The 13,724-nt window shown below is 35.8% G+C and overlaps 1 protein-coding gene across 1 annotated transcript in view; it reads right to left on the bottom strand.

Moving 5' to 3' along the window:
* Positions 1-857: 857 nt before the first annotated feature.
* Positions 858-13,724, bottom strand: part of NELL2 (neural EGFL like 2) — a 385,297-nt gene continuing 372,430 nt past the window's right edge. Inside the window, exons 18-20 of the mRNA XM_052639941.1 lie at positions 12,105-12,281; positions 10,177-10,401; positions 858-953 (exon numbers count right to left, since the gene is read on the bottom strand). Of these exons, the coding sequence (XP_052495901.1) occupies positions 903-953; positions 10,177-10,401; positions 12,105-12,281 (453 nt within the window). The 3' untranslated portion in view covers positions 858-902. The remainder of the gene's footprint in view (positions 954-10,176; positions 10,402-12,104; positions 12,282-13,724) is intronic.

The raw sequence follows: 13,724 nt of genomic DNA, 5'->3' as shown, positions 1-13,724 counted from the left end.
GTCAGTCCCCAGGATATGAGGTAGGGTAAAAGGCAACCTAGGGGATCCACAGAGGCAGAACAAAGGTATCCTTCACACACACACACCCCCGCCCCCTCCCCAATTTGGGCATATAATATAGCAAAAATCACCTTTCAGTTTGGGAGGTGTGAGTGTTTCATCAGCAGAACTAGAAAGCAATTTGTATGCTGAAGAATGTGTGGGGGAAAAGGAAGACATTAAGCAAACACTGGGACATGTTATAAGGTAAGAGAAATATTTATTTAATTTTACACAAGAACGAGCTTATACTGAACAAATTCAACCAAATATTAAGTGCAGTAAAACAAGGAAATAGGGATGAGTTCTCTTGTTAGAAAATATTAAGTAACCATGCCTGTGCATTATTTTTATCATGACAATAACGTTTCAGATTTCTTCTCAGAGTGTATATTGTACATATAACATGTTATAGCTTCTTGGCTTTGCTTCTGAAAATAGAACTCATTCACTGCCTTACATTTTATTTTTTGCAGTGAAGAACTGAACTGATTCATAAGATTCTGATCTAGAGGAGTATTTTCTGCACCAGTGAAGCCAGAGGTTTCCAAACCCCCCATAAGCTCAGGCTTTATGTCCAGGGGTCATGATGTCATGGTATGTATTTCACACCCATTCTTCTACATGCTTGACGTCAGACACCGCTGAGGTGGAATTCTGGTCTAGTTTTGCCCCAAGCCTTTTCCTTTCGTGATTTTCTCAAGCTCCATGAATTTCATAACTGAAAGTTCACTCAGCTAATAACAATGCTGCACTTAGCTGCCCACAAATCATCCATTTTAAGTTTTACCTTTTTTTTTTTTTTTTTTGGTCTTTTTAATGAAACATTCTTTAAACAGAAATTTCCAGTGAGACAGTTAACTTCACAGTTCCTGAAGGCACTGTGGATCCACTGAGCAACAGATGTGGCCATTCTAGAGAAAAGACAGGGGGAAAAGGCACAGTATGAATTTTCAAGCCGTTAGTCAGTACTCACTGATTGTTACACATAACCAAACAGTGTATTTGTTATTTATATGCTCCTGAAAGTTCAATGTCCTAATCACTTTTCATGGCTCACTTAAAAACCCACTATGGCCAGTTATTTGTGGTAAATCATAGGCTAGCAGCAGCAGCTTTATTTACTCCATGGCACTCTCTTAGATCACATTTGTTCTTTTATTTGCCCATTCACAAAATAAGCACAGAGTTAACTGAGCCCTAGACATGCTGATGAATAAAGCAGATATGGTTGCTACTTTCACAGGACAAGGCCTAGAGTTGTATTCATTAATAATCCAGTGTACAATCAAAAATTGTAAAAAGTGCTAGAAAAAAAAACAAACTAGAGGATGTTATGAGATTAATGAGAAGTCTGGCTACTTAGATTGGGTGGCCAGAGTAGAATTCTATATAGAAGTGATGTTTAGACCAAGACCTCAAGATAGTTCTCTGAAAAGTTATGCCAAGAGCACAGGGAACAGAATGAGTAAAGGCTTTAAAGTGAAAAGAGTTCTGTGTAGTTAAGAAGCCTAAAAAGGTTCTGTCTTGGCAAGAATTCTAAGCTGGTGAAGAAAACTGTAGCAATGAGGCAAGGAAAACGGGAAAGAGGCAAATAAACATAATGGGTTCTTATAACAAAGTACCAAAATAGTATAAAAAAATAGTATAAAGAAGGCTGAACACTGAAGAGTTGATGCTTTTGAATTGTGCTGGAGAAGACTCTTGAGAGTCCCTAGGATTGCAAGGAGATTAAACCAGTCAATCCTAAAGGAAATCAACTTTCAGTATTTATTGAAAGGAATGATGCTGAAGCTGCAAAACTTTGGCCACCTGATGCAAAGAGCCTACTCCTTGGAAAAGACCCTGATGCTAGGAAAGATTGACGGCAAAAGGAGAAAGTGGTGACAGAGGAAGAGATGGTTAGATAGCTTCAGCAAACTCTGGGAGATACTGGAGGATGGAGGAGCCTGGTGTGCTACAGTCCATGAGGTTGCGGAGTTGGACACGTCTTAGCAACTGAACAATGACAGCCGAAATAGTATAATGTATTACAGAAAAGAAAAAAACTGCATCTTATTCTTTTGAATTTTTGCACTCTTACTTTCCTCCAGTGGCTTACTGATAATAATGATAATGTTAGTATTGTTACCACAATCACAAGATGATAATATCCTTCTACTTTCTGAGTGCATACTCTGTGTCAGAAACTTCACCAGACACTTTAAATACATTATCTAATTTCAACCTCAGAGCATTCCCAGTAGGATCACTATTAATAGTGATGATTTTTAGGTTCAGAAACTGAAGATCAGAAGGCTTAAATATCAAGTCCAAAATCTCACAGCTAATATAAGGGTACAACTGGGATTAAAATACAGGTTAGTCTGACTCTAAAACTCATCTTCTATTTGATATATTCTCTCAGATAATTGACTTTACATGATGGAAAATGTATCAGACCTTAATATGATAAAACCAAAAGGTTCAGATAAAACTTAAGAAAGGACTTTAATGCTTTAGCCTTTGTTGAAGCTTATCAAATGAGAGAAAAGACAGTCTATATCCAAGAAGAATATTATCAATTTAACTTAATCCTCTTTCAAAATTGTTATTAAGCAGAATTCTTACTCTGACGGCAGAAAGTGTGACAAATAACCATTTCTTAGCTCTCTAGCAGTGTTGTAAAGCTTTGCTGTTATGCTCAGAGGCTGAGGATTTCTGACCATAACATGGTCACATGATCTTTCCCAATTCACTGACCCAATGAAGGGAGGGGTATACCAGTTCCCAAGAATGTCAGTTCCTCAGATTGTATGGATTTTGAGCAGGGAGAGTTAGGGAAATTTCTGGAGTATAAGTAGATTTTAGGAAGAGAAGATATATTTCCCCAAATCTTCGAGGAGTGTTTTTCTTATTCCTTATCAGTATGTTCTGCTATAGGAACATGAATGCTACAGATTATGCTATTGATAGCTCCTCAATTAAGGAAACCTAGTTGATATAAGAAAGAGTAATAAAATATTCCACTGGGGTTCCAATTTCAGTAATGGCATAGTTACTTACACAAGACTATCTCTCATATGGATAACTATAAAGTTTGGACAAAATATAAAAATTATTTGAATCAATGAATTAGTGACTAAAAGCAAGCAGACACTGGAGGAATTTCAATCTCTGCAAGGAGGGAAATGTATTGTGTGAGATTAATTTCTACCTGGCATTTTCCCTTAGGGCACTGTCTAGTCTGTGAAACTTAGGATAACTACAACTCAAGCAGAAAGCCACAATCTTATAGACTTCGGATACTGGAGGACAACATTTAGGGCGGCCAGGGTGCCTGGAAATTCAGAAAGAAATATCTTAGAAAGGAAAGAATGAATCAGCATGTAAACTCCCCTCAAATCAGTGGCTGGTCTTTGAATCGCAGAGGAGACTCTAAAAAGACAATTAGAGACTCATAGCTTGAAGTTGGAAAGCTCTGAGCAGATATTTCAGATGCTGCTCCCATGGGTAGTAGTGCTTAAAATCTGTGTCCTACCAAGTTAGAAGGGACTGATAAAAAATTTCAGGCTTTCATGTTTAGGAATAAAACAGTCTCAAGATTAAGAGATTCACCCTAGCACTAAGGGTACATCTGCTAACTAATATAAAGTCCAGCCTTCTCAACTGCAAGTTTATTGGCTGTAATTTGAAATTTGCTAGAACAACAATAGTCTTCAGAGGGAGCTAACAGAATGGAGGATCTATACTATATACTGTCCACAATATCCAATAAACCATAACCATTATTAGATATGTGAAAAAAAAAAACCCAAACCGAAAAAAGTGACTCATCAAGAGAAAAAGTAGTGAAAGAGAAATGACTCAGAATTAATCCAGTTGGTGTAAATGCAGATAAAGACTGTAGCCACCAGGCTCCTCTGACCATGGAATTCTCCAGGCAAGAATATTGGAGTGAGTAGCCATTCCTTTCTCCAGGGGATATTCCTGAACCAGGGATTGAACCTGGGTCACCTGCATTACAAAGTGATTGTTTACCTATTACAAATGTGTACAAAGATGTTAAAAAAAAAAAAGGTTATAAAGGAATAAAAAGTTGTAAATTGCAGCAGAGTAATAAACTAAAAATAAAATTAAATAAAAATTCTGGAACTGAAAAGCACAGTATTTGAAATGAAAAATTCATTGGATGGGCTTAACAGAAGATTAAAGATGGCAGAAGTAGTCTGTAAATTTGAAAAAATATATAGAAATTATCCAATATTTAAAACAAAGAGAAAAGGATTGAAATAAAAATAGAATCTCAGTGACCTTCAGGGTAATATTAAACCATATAACACATGGGTGATTGGAGTCCCAGGAGAATAAGAGGGAGAAAGTGTGGCAGACAAAATATCTGAAGAAACAATGGTCAAATTTTTCTCAAATTTGGTCAACTTAGATATTCAAAAAGCCCAGCAATTCCCAAAAAGAACAAAGACAAAAAAAGTCACACTTAAGTGTATCATAGTCAAAATTATAAAAACCAAAGGTTTTTGGTTATATTATTATTTTAGTTGTTGCACAAGCCAACAACAAAAAATAACAATATAGAGTTATAATTAAGAATCTAAAAGAAAATTAAAATTGAATAATAGAAAAACTTATATAAAACTAATATAAAAATAAACAGAAGGAAAGCAAGTGGACACTTTCCTTGGATACATAAGAATATAGAAAGAGCAACACACGGAGCAAGCAGAAAACAAATTGCAAAATGGTGGCCCCTAAATACATGAATGTCAAAAACTATATCAAATATAAATTGACTAAACACTTCCGTTACAAGACAGAAACTGTCACACTGGACTAAAAAGGTAGAACTATTTGTATATTATCTATGAATATGCACTCTCAATATAAAACTATAGACAAATTGAAAGTTGATGAATCAAAACAATATAGTGTGTGGTTACATAAGTACCAGACAAAACTGACTTCTTGTCTAGAAATCTTGTTAGAGATAAAGAGGGACATTACATAATGATAAACTGGTCAACTCACCATTAGACGCAAAATACTACATACTGTGTGATACACATATGAATTTTTAAATAGGCAAAATACATTGGTTGTAATGAAATAAAATTGAAGTTTCCTACAGGAATAGGTATTGCCTAGAAGGGGGCAAAAAGGTACTTGCTAGACTGTTGAAAATATTCTATATTTTGATTCATCAAACTTAAAAAATTTGCACAAAATTGCTATGTATTTCACCTTAACAAACATTACCTTGATAAAACCTAGAATAAAAGTTCCACTGAAACTTAGGTTGCTAGGAATAGTAACCATCCACTGCCATAACATTAAAAATCTAATTATTTTTACATAATAACAGTAAGTTTCCTTAACACCCTGTTATTTCTGGCTATATTTTATTGGTAAAGGAGTCCTCATTAGTCTTTGCATACTGATAAACTCTATAAAATCAAGATTAGAAGACAGTAGACTTTCAGCTTTCAGTAAAATGTTTTTATATAATACACGCAAAGCATAAAATATTTTATTAACATATATATTTAATATAATTTTTACAAAACAGTTATTAATACATTAATGTTTATAAATTATATAACAGATAGAATAAATATATGTATAATTATAATATATGTACACATATGTGCTATAAATTGTTGTTGTTCAGTTGCTGTCCTCTCTTTGTGACTCCATGTTCTGTAGCACCCCAGGCTTCCCTGTCTATAAATAGTCTACATAAAAATGAATATATTTTAAATTCCACTATTATCAATATTTTAGTACATCCTCATAGATTTCATTTATTTCTCTATTTTCAGCCTTCTTGTAATCAAAGTGCATATGTAATCACACAGAGTATTTTTATCTTAATTTTTATTATAAGAATTGTTGGCACTTGAATGATTGAACGATGCAATCATGTAATTACATAAAATGCATAGCTGTAGTATTGTATGTTAGATTTTGTTGTTGTTGTTCAGATCATGCCCCACTCTGCGACCCCGGGGCCTGCAGCACTCCATACCTCCCTGTCCTTCACTACCTCCTGGGGTTTATGTTACATCAGATGCTGTGTGCTTAGCTGCTCAGCTGTGTCCGACTCTTCACGACTCCACGGACTGTAGCCCGCCAGGCTTCTCTGTCCATGCAGATTCTCAGGGCAAGACTATTGGAGCAGGTTGCCACGCCCTCATCATTATTTATTTAACCATCTTTCCATTGTTGGCTATTTTGGTTTCTTTTTGATTCTGCATGCCAATTAATGTTGAGGTGAATATTATGATGCACGCAGTTTGTTCCATATTTTAGATTATTTCTTTTGGTTGGATTCTGAGACTCGGGATTAATAAGATTTTCTGGATATTTCTGTGGAGATGGGGATGGGACTAGGAGGTATATGTGTGGCTCTTGATTGTATTTTTCAGTGTCACTAACACTGCAAAAGAACTACAATTCCACTATATTACTGTTAACATTGGAAATTATTGTGAATTTTTTTTACTGTAGTATGTGGAAATAATAAATCATATGTTAGTTTATATTTATTTCAATTATTTAAAAGCTGAATGCTCTCCTCTTTTTTAATAATTGTATTTTTTAGTGAATTGTTTATTCATCCTCTGTTATTTATGGGAAAATAAGTATTTTTAATTTTCATGTTTTTAATCTAATAAAGATATCATATCTGCTGAACATATTTTTCCAGTCTTTAGTTGTGATTTTATACTTTGCTAATTTTGTCTATCTATAGAAGCTCTAAATTTTTTGAGGTATATTTTATCACTTTTAAGTTAGAAAAGGCATCTCCCTTTAGAATTTTAATAAATATTTGATTACTTATCTTTATTTTGATTTATTTTTAATATCTAACACTTTTTCCACATGGGAATTGTTTTGATACATAGCATACTAATATATACAACTTACATCCCTCAAATTGCTATCCAGTCATTCCAGTATTCATAGAATAATCCTTTCTTCTCTTTTGATCTACTAGCTCTTCTGACTGTATTACTCCTTGGTGGCTCAGATGGTAAAGAATCTGCCTGCAACGCAGGAAATCTGGGTTCTGATCCCTGCGTCAGGAAGATCCCGTGGAGAATGGAATGGCAACCCAATCCAGTATTCTTGTCTGGAGAATTACATGGACAGAGAGGCCTGACCAGCTACAGTCCATGGGGTCGCAAAGAGTTGGATACTACTGAGTGACTAACACTTTCACTTTTTATTTGCCTCCTGGTGGCTCAGACGGTAAAGAATCTGCCTACAATGCCGGGGTCTCGGGTTCGATCCCTAGGTTGGGAAGATTGCTTGGAGAAGGAAATGGCAACCCATTCCAGTATTCTTGCCTGACCCTTTAATATCTCTTCCTTCCTTATTTATCAACTGGGTACATCCCTCTTTATTGCCTGGAGCTCAAAGCACGATTGCCTGAAAGCTCTCTGGAGTTGTGTAGTTTTTATCAGACTTAGGAAAGACAGTATTAGTAACTCATTTTTGGTACAAATTCAACTTCTGAGTGAAGGAAACTTTTTTTTTTAACCTAAGCAATTTCAATTTAAAAACGTCTTTAAAAAGGAAAGGGAAGCTCTTAACCCTGTTTCTCCCAGCTAACTCTTAATTCCTCAGGAAGTAAAACTGGTTCACTTGTTGGACAGCCTCTTAGCACAGTTCATTCTTCCTCAGAGCGTCCTTCACAGTAATGTTGTCTCTGTTTCATGACTTAATGTTTCTGTTGTTGACTACCAACAATAATAATAGCCAACATTTATTGAGCACTTACTCTGAATGTGTATGAAACGTGTAGGAAACTTTTTGTGAGGACCTTTTCACTTAATTCTTAAAGCAACTTTCTCAAGTAGGTAATATAATTATTCTTATGTAAGTAATATTATTATTCCAAGTTTTAGGTGAGAAAAACGGAGTCACAGAGAGATTTATAAATGTCCCTTGAGGTGACATTGCTAGTGTGGAGGACCAGGCTCTGAATCCAGGTAGCCTGATTTCAGATGCCCCATTCTTCACGTTTAGACCAGTGCTTTCCTATAGAATATTCTGCCATGATGGAACTGTTCTCTGCATGTGCTGTCTACTATGATAGCCACGAGCACATGTGAGGACTTGAAATGTGGCTCATGCGACTGAAGAACTGGATTTTTAATTCAATTTCAATGAATTTAAATAACCACATGTGGCTTCTGACTACAGTACCAGATAGCAGAGCTCGAAATGATACCCTGCTGGGGAAAAATTTCCAGGAACAATTTTTGCTGTTTTTGGTTATCATTCTACCCTGGCACAATACCCCACACAACTTGCATTTATTGACTATACCAATAACTCAGATGTGGTAGGATGGAGAGACAGTAAATGCAAATAGTGCTTTGACAGTATCAAATTGTGAAGAATGCTTACCTCCAATGCATTGTCTCAAGCCTGTTTGGCATAAATTTTATTTTTAAAATAGAAAAAAATAAATATAATAAAATGACTATTAGGGATACATTTGGTAGCATTGAGCATATTCTTATAACTCAATAAGAAGGGGAAAAGAAAATGGCATCAAATAGTAACTTCTGAGAAATGGCAGTTATCTGACAAGAAATGAATTTAATGCCAAAATACACTTTCTGGAAACAATTCTACTAGGAGTCAAAAAATCCTAGTTGTTTGTTAGGCAGTGAATGACAAGCTCATTCACACTCTTTACCCCCAGAAAATACTGTAATGTTTTCTGCCTATTACTGATTGCATTTTTCTTGTTGGAAGTATCTGTCTGAGCTATATCTGGTGTGTTTTACATTGCATCACTCAGTATATATTTTTGTTGTCACTGCTCAGAACAATAATCTAATAGTAGATTAAGAGTGTAAAGAGATCCAAATTTCTTTGGCAATTAAATGTCAGAAAGTATTTCCCTATTAATCATTAATGCTGAAGTTTCTAGATAATGCACCACTAAATGCACTCAAATGTATTCATATTAAATGTATATTAAAGTGGCACTGCATTTACATTGCTAGTAACTTTTCGTAGTAAAAGTAACTTTCAAATGTGCTAATGCACCTTTAGAAGACTGCACTAAATGTTCCTCCCAAAAAGCTGTGCTTGACTGACAAATTGCATTGATTCAAAGAGCTAGAAATTTTGGTGTGAAATAGATAATAATAGCATCTCAAACTTAGAGCATTTCATATTTCTTTGTCTTGTTACATCAAGTCACTCTAGTAAGAAATTTGTACTATGTGAATCAGAATTAAATTGCTCTACTGAAAAAAATTTTTAAATGGAAATGTTCATTTAAAGAACCAGAGCAGTTAGAGATATCTGGCTGTGCTACGCGGGGAAAAACCTGACATCTTTGCTTTCTTCTTGTTGTTAAGCTTTCCAGATTATTAGTTTTAGTGTTGATTCTAAAACTTTGACTCTGAAGTACAATGACCACTGAATCAAATATTTGTAGGAACCATAACCAAAGTAGAAAGCTTTCAACTTCGTTACCATTTCTGAATTCTATATACCCTGTCTACATTATCAGTATTTTTGTTCTCAGTGAAGTAAAAGACATAATGCTTTATTTTCCTATGAGAATAAAAAGAAAAATCTTTATAATGATTTTTCTCCAGCTGTAGGAATAAAATATGGTAAACAACAAGTCTTAAATTTTTCAACTCAATGTAACTGACCACAACAAACCAAGAAATATGCCCATTTTCGCCATATTGATTTTCACTTTGGAAAACGCAGTATGCTTACCTTGTTGATATATCTTATATCATAAAAAGACTAGATAAAAATCAATAAAATAATATTGCCCTTTATCATGAAAGAAACATGAAGCTTGGTTTTGTTCTATTTTTTTTAAAAGGTGTGTACAGTTAGATGCTTTAGGGCAATTTACATAGGTTCTTTCTGTTCCAGTGATATAAATAACCATCTTTATGGTTTCAGACAAAGCACCTCCTTCTCCCTGAAAATGCATTAGAGGATGCACAGGACAGTCAGCTTTGGCACTAATTAAGCTGAGTGGTCTCTGAGCAGTAAATAGAAATGAAGGTGCTTCTCACTGGCCACATTAATATCTATGATTCCTGGGCACAGCTGGCCAAGTGCTCCCTACTTGAATATAGTGGGTTTTACCTTGCACTGGCAGAGAGTACACTCAGTGCCATGTTTGATCCAAGAGGACCCAGTGAAGCGAACCACATTCATCTCGTCCAGGCAAGTTTTGGTGATGTCATTGCGGATGGTGTCAGCCTGGCAAGGGTCGGTGACACAGCGCGGGCAGCATTCATTCTCGGGGAGGACACTGAATTCACACTCCACCTCTGGGCAAGGCAGGGGCCAACAGTCAACTTCCCCTTGCTATAAGGAGAGCAGATGGACAAGGGGAGAGGGAGAGGAAGGGAGGGAACATAGTGTTTACTGAATACTCAATTACTCAATTTCTTTGATGGACATTCATACTCAGACCTTCACAGCCATGAATGCTGTAGGGAGTCCACACATGAGATCTGTACTGTAGATGGATTATGAGACAGTCTGCATGGGTTAAATAAGAATAGCAATAAAGGAAAGCAAAAACCAGTTCTCTTAAAACAATCAAATGGGCATGCCCTCTCTTTCCCATGACAAAGAATTGTTTACTACAGAAGAGATTTTTACTTAGCTTTTTTGCCTATGAGATGCTTTTTTCTTCCTTTCAATCTTTTACCCTACTTTCTCATTTATTCCCTTCTGCAAAAAGAAAGTTTTGTCCACTGACAAGAAAGTAAATCAAAATATGAAGGAAATTTGACAGCTTTTCTTTGTCATTTATACATTTCTCAGTGTATGGACTTTGGAAAAAACCAAACAAACAAACTAGGAGCTGATTTCAGTCATTTTTATTCCACATGGGAAAATTGTGTGAATAGGCTCTTCTTAAAATTTAGTTCCCACCTAAAATTTAGTTCCTATTTTCCTCATAATTCTGAGTCTCATGGTCTTGGGAGATGAAAGCAGCCTCAGGCACAAAACTGACCTTGCTCTTTCAATTGATTTTTGGGTTGAAGGTATAAAAAGGAAGCAACAAAAAAGCATTGCCTTAAAATATCCTCACACAAATAGAAAGGAAACAAGTCCTAACTTTAAGACTAGTATCTATGAAAATTTCTTCTATAAAGACATGTAGATGAATTTTCATTTACACCATAGAAAGAAGCAAAAAAATCGGCCACATGAAAAATGACTGGGGTCTTCTTATCAAGTCTTTATTTTCTTTTTAACATATTGTTTCCAGCAGAAGTTTCATATATATATATATATATATATATATATATATATATACATTCAATTCTAACATTCTAATATTTACTGCAAATTCAAACTATGTGTAAAACAGGGTTCCCGCCAGAATAGCATTGACAGTAACAATTTTTAGAAAGAAAAACGGTATTTTTTTGGTCTTTGTTTTTTTAAGTCAGAGCATAATTGACAGAAATGGATTAACAAAAGGTTTACTTGGAAAAAAAGATTTTTTTGAATGCCATTGTTCTGTTCATAATTGTTTTTAAGTAAACCTAGGCTGAGTTGCTTCCCTAGTGGCTCAGAGGGTAAAGCGTCTGCCTGCAATGCAGGTAGACCCGGGTTCGACCCCTGGGTCAGAAAGATCCTCTGGAGAAGGAAATGGCAACCCACTCCAGTACCTTTGCCCGGAAAATCCCATGGACGGAGGAGCCCGGTAGGCTATAGTCCATGGGGTCGCAAAGAGTCGGACACGACTGAGCGACTTCACTTTCTTTCACTTTAGGCTGAGTGGGATTGGGAAAGTTAGGACAGCCTTTTCTTTGGAGCTCTGGAGACTGTCCTGAAAGACTGACATGGCACGGTATACTGCATTTACCCCTGGATACTCCTTCTCAGGTCCTTAATGCAAAGCCATCACTTTGTCATCATAACTAGGTTCACCTTTTGTAACTTCCAACGCTATGGCCAGGTACTGACTATTGGTGGAGGGGCAGGGAAGGTTGCTTTCCTATCTTGATTCTGGGCGAAACGTTTCCTGAACTTTAGGTAGCCAAACTTACCAGGCAGCGGCACTGCTGGCAGTTCTGAACCCAGGTGTCACCACTATTGTACAAGGTTTCCCCGTTTTGATGGAGGCACTGACTGCTCAACCTTGGGTCACATTCAGGGCAGCAGAAAAGATCAACTGTGGGATTCTCACAGTCACAGACCATCCGTCGACACATTACAAATCCATTCTGTATGACAAGGAGAAAAAGTAGTTACCAAAAGCCTCTGTTTCTCAATATACTAATATCATATGTACGTGGGTGTGTCTGCATGTGTGAGTACCTATGTATATAAACATCTATATATACATTATATATATGTGCTGTGCTGTGCTAAGTCACTTCATTCATGTCCGACTCTTCGTGAGACTCTGGACCATAGCCTGCCAGGCTCCTCTGTCCATGAGGATTCTCCAGGCAACAATATTGCAGTGGGTTACCATTTCCTCCTCCAGGGGAATATATATAGATATATTTATAATATATCTATATTCATAATTATATATCTGTCTATATATACATATATATTACATAATATATTTAAAATTTGGCTTCCCAGGTGGTGCTAGTGTTAAAGAATCTGCCAGTGAATGCAGGAGATGCAAGAGACATGGGTTCCATTGCTGGGCCAGGAAGATCCCCTGGAGGAGGATATGGCAACCCACTCCAGTATTCTTGCCTGCAAAATCCCATGGACAGAAGAGCCTAGTGGGTTACTGTCCATGGGGCCACAAAGGGTCAGACGCAACTGAGTGACTGAGCATCAGCACCATACCTATAATTTCAGATGTTGATTTGGAAGTTTGAGATAACTCACACTGTTTTCTCAATTTAACTGATTTTCTTTAAAATTCCTATTTGTAGCTAACAACTAGAAATTACTCAGGCTGGAGAACTTCCAATTTTCTTTCTGCACATTAAATTTAAATGACTTGATTGGAAAAAAATTTTTATATAGAATGATAACCACTGCATGGCTCTTATGTGCAAATAAATTTGTATATGCATATATAAAATTTTATGTACTTGTAATTTGAATACTAACTAAAATTTGTCCTGTGTAAGGGATCGTATGTTTATATTTGGTAGGTGGTCATCAAGTTTTACATATTATTAAGTTTATAGATATGTTAACCTTATAATTTGTACAAGCTGTTATCAATTTCTTAATAATAGTTGAGTCCTTGGTATTATTATCTAACTACAATTTAAATTTCTATTATCAACTGGGTACACAGAACACCTCTCTAAAACTGAAATATAACCCAATAGGTGTTTTTTCACTTGCAGGCCATAGTATGTCCATTCTGGCTTCATTTATGCATTCATTCAAATATGATATTGTGACTATAAAAACATTAGCCTAGTTAGAATCAAAATTTTATCATTGAATAAACACATTGTAGTATTTTGGTACAAAGGAATACTATTCAGTAATAAAAAGGGATGGGTTACTTATACAGGTAATGAATATAATTGAGTGTCAAAGCATAATGCTGAGACAAATGTCAGACACAAAAGAATAAGTACAGTTTTCATCTCATATACCTGGGGGATTATTTCCAGGTTGCAGGTGGATACCAAAATCCATGGATGCTCAAGTCCCTTATATAAAATGGCATAGTATTTACA

The sequence above is a fragment of the Budorcas taxicolor genome, chromosome 5 (genome assembly GCF_023091745.1).
Source record: "Budorcas taxicolor isolate Tak-1 chromosome 5, Takin1.1, whole genome shotgun sequence".
NCBI lineage: Eukaryota > Metazoa > Chordata > Mammalia > Artiodactyla > Bovidae > Budorcas > Budorcas taxicolor.
Note: the sequence above shows the minus strand (reverse complement) of the source record. Positions and strands in the feature narration are given on the sequence as shown.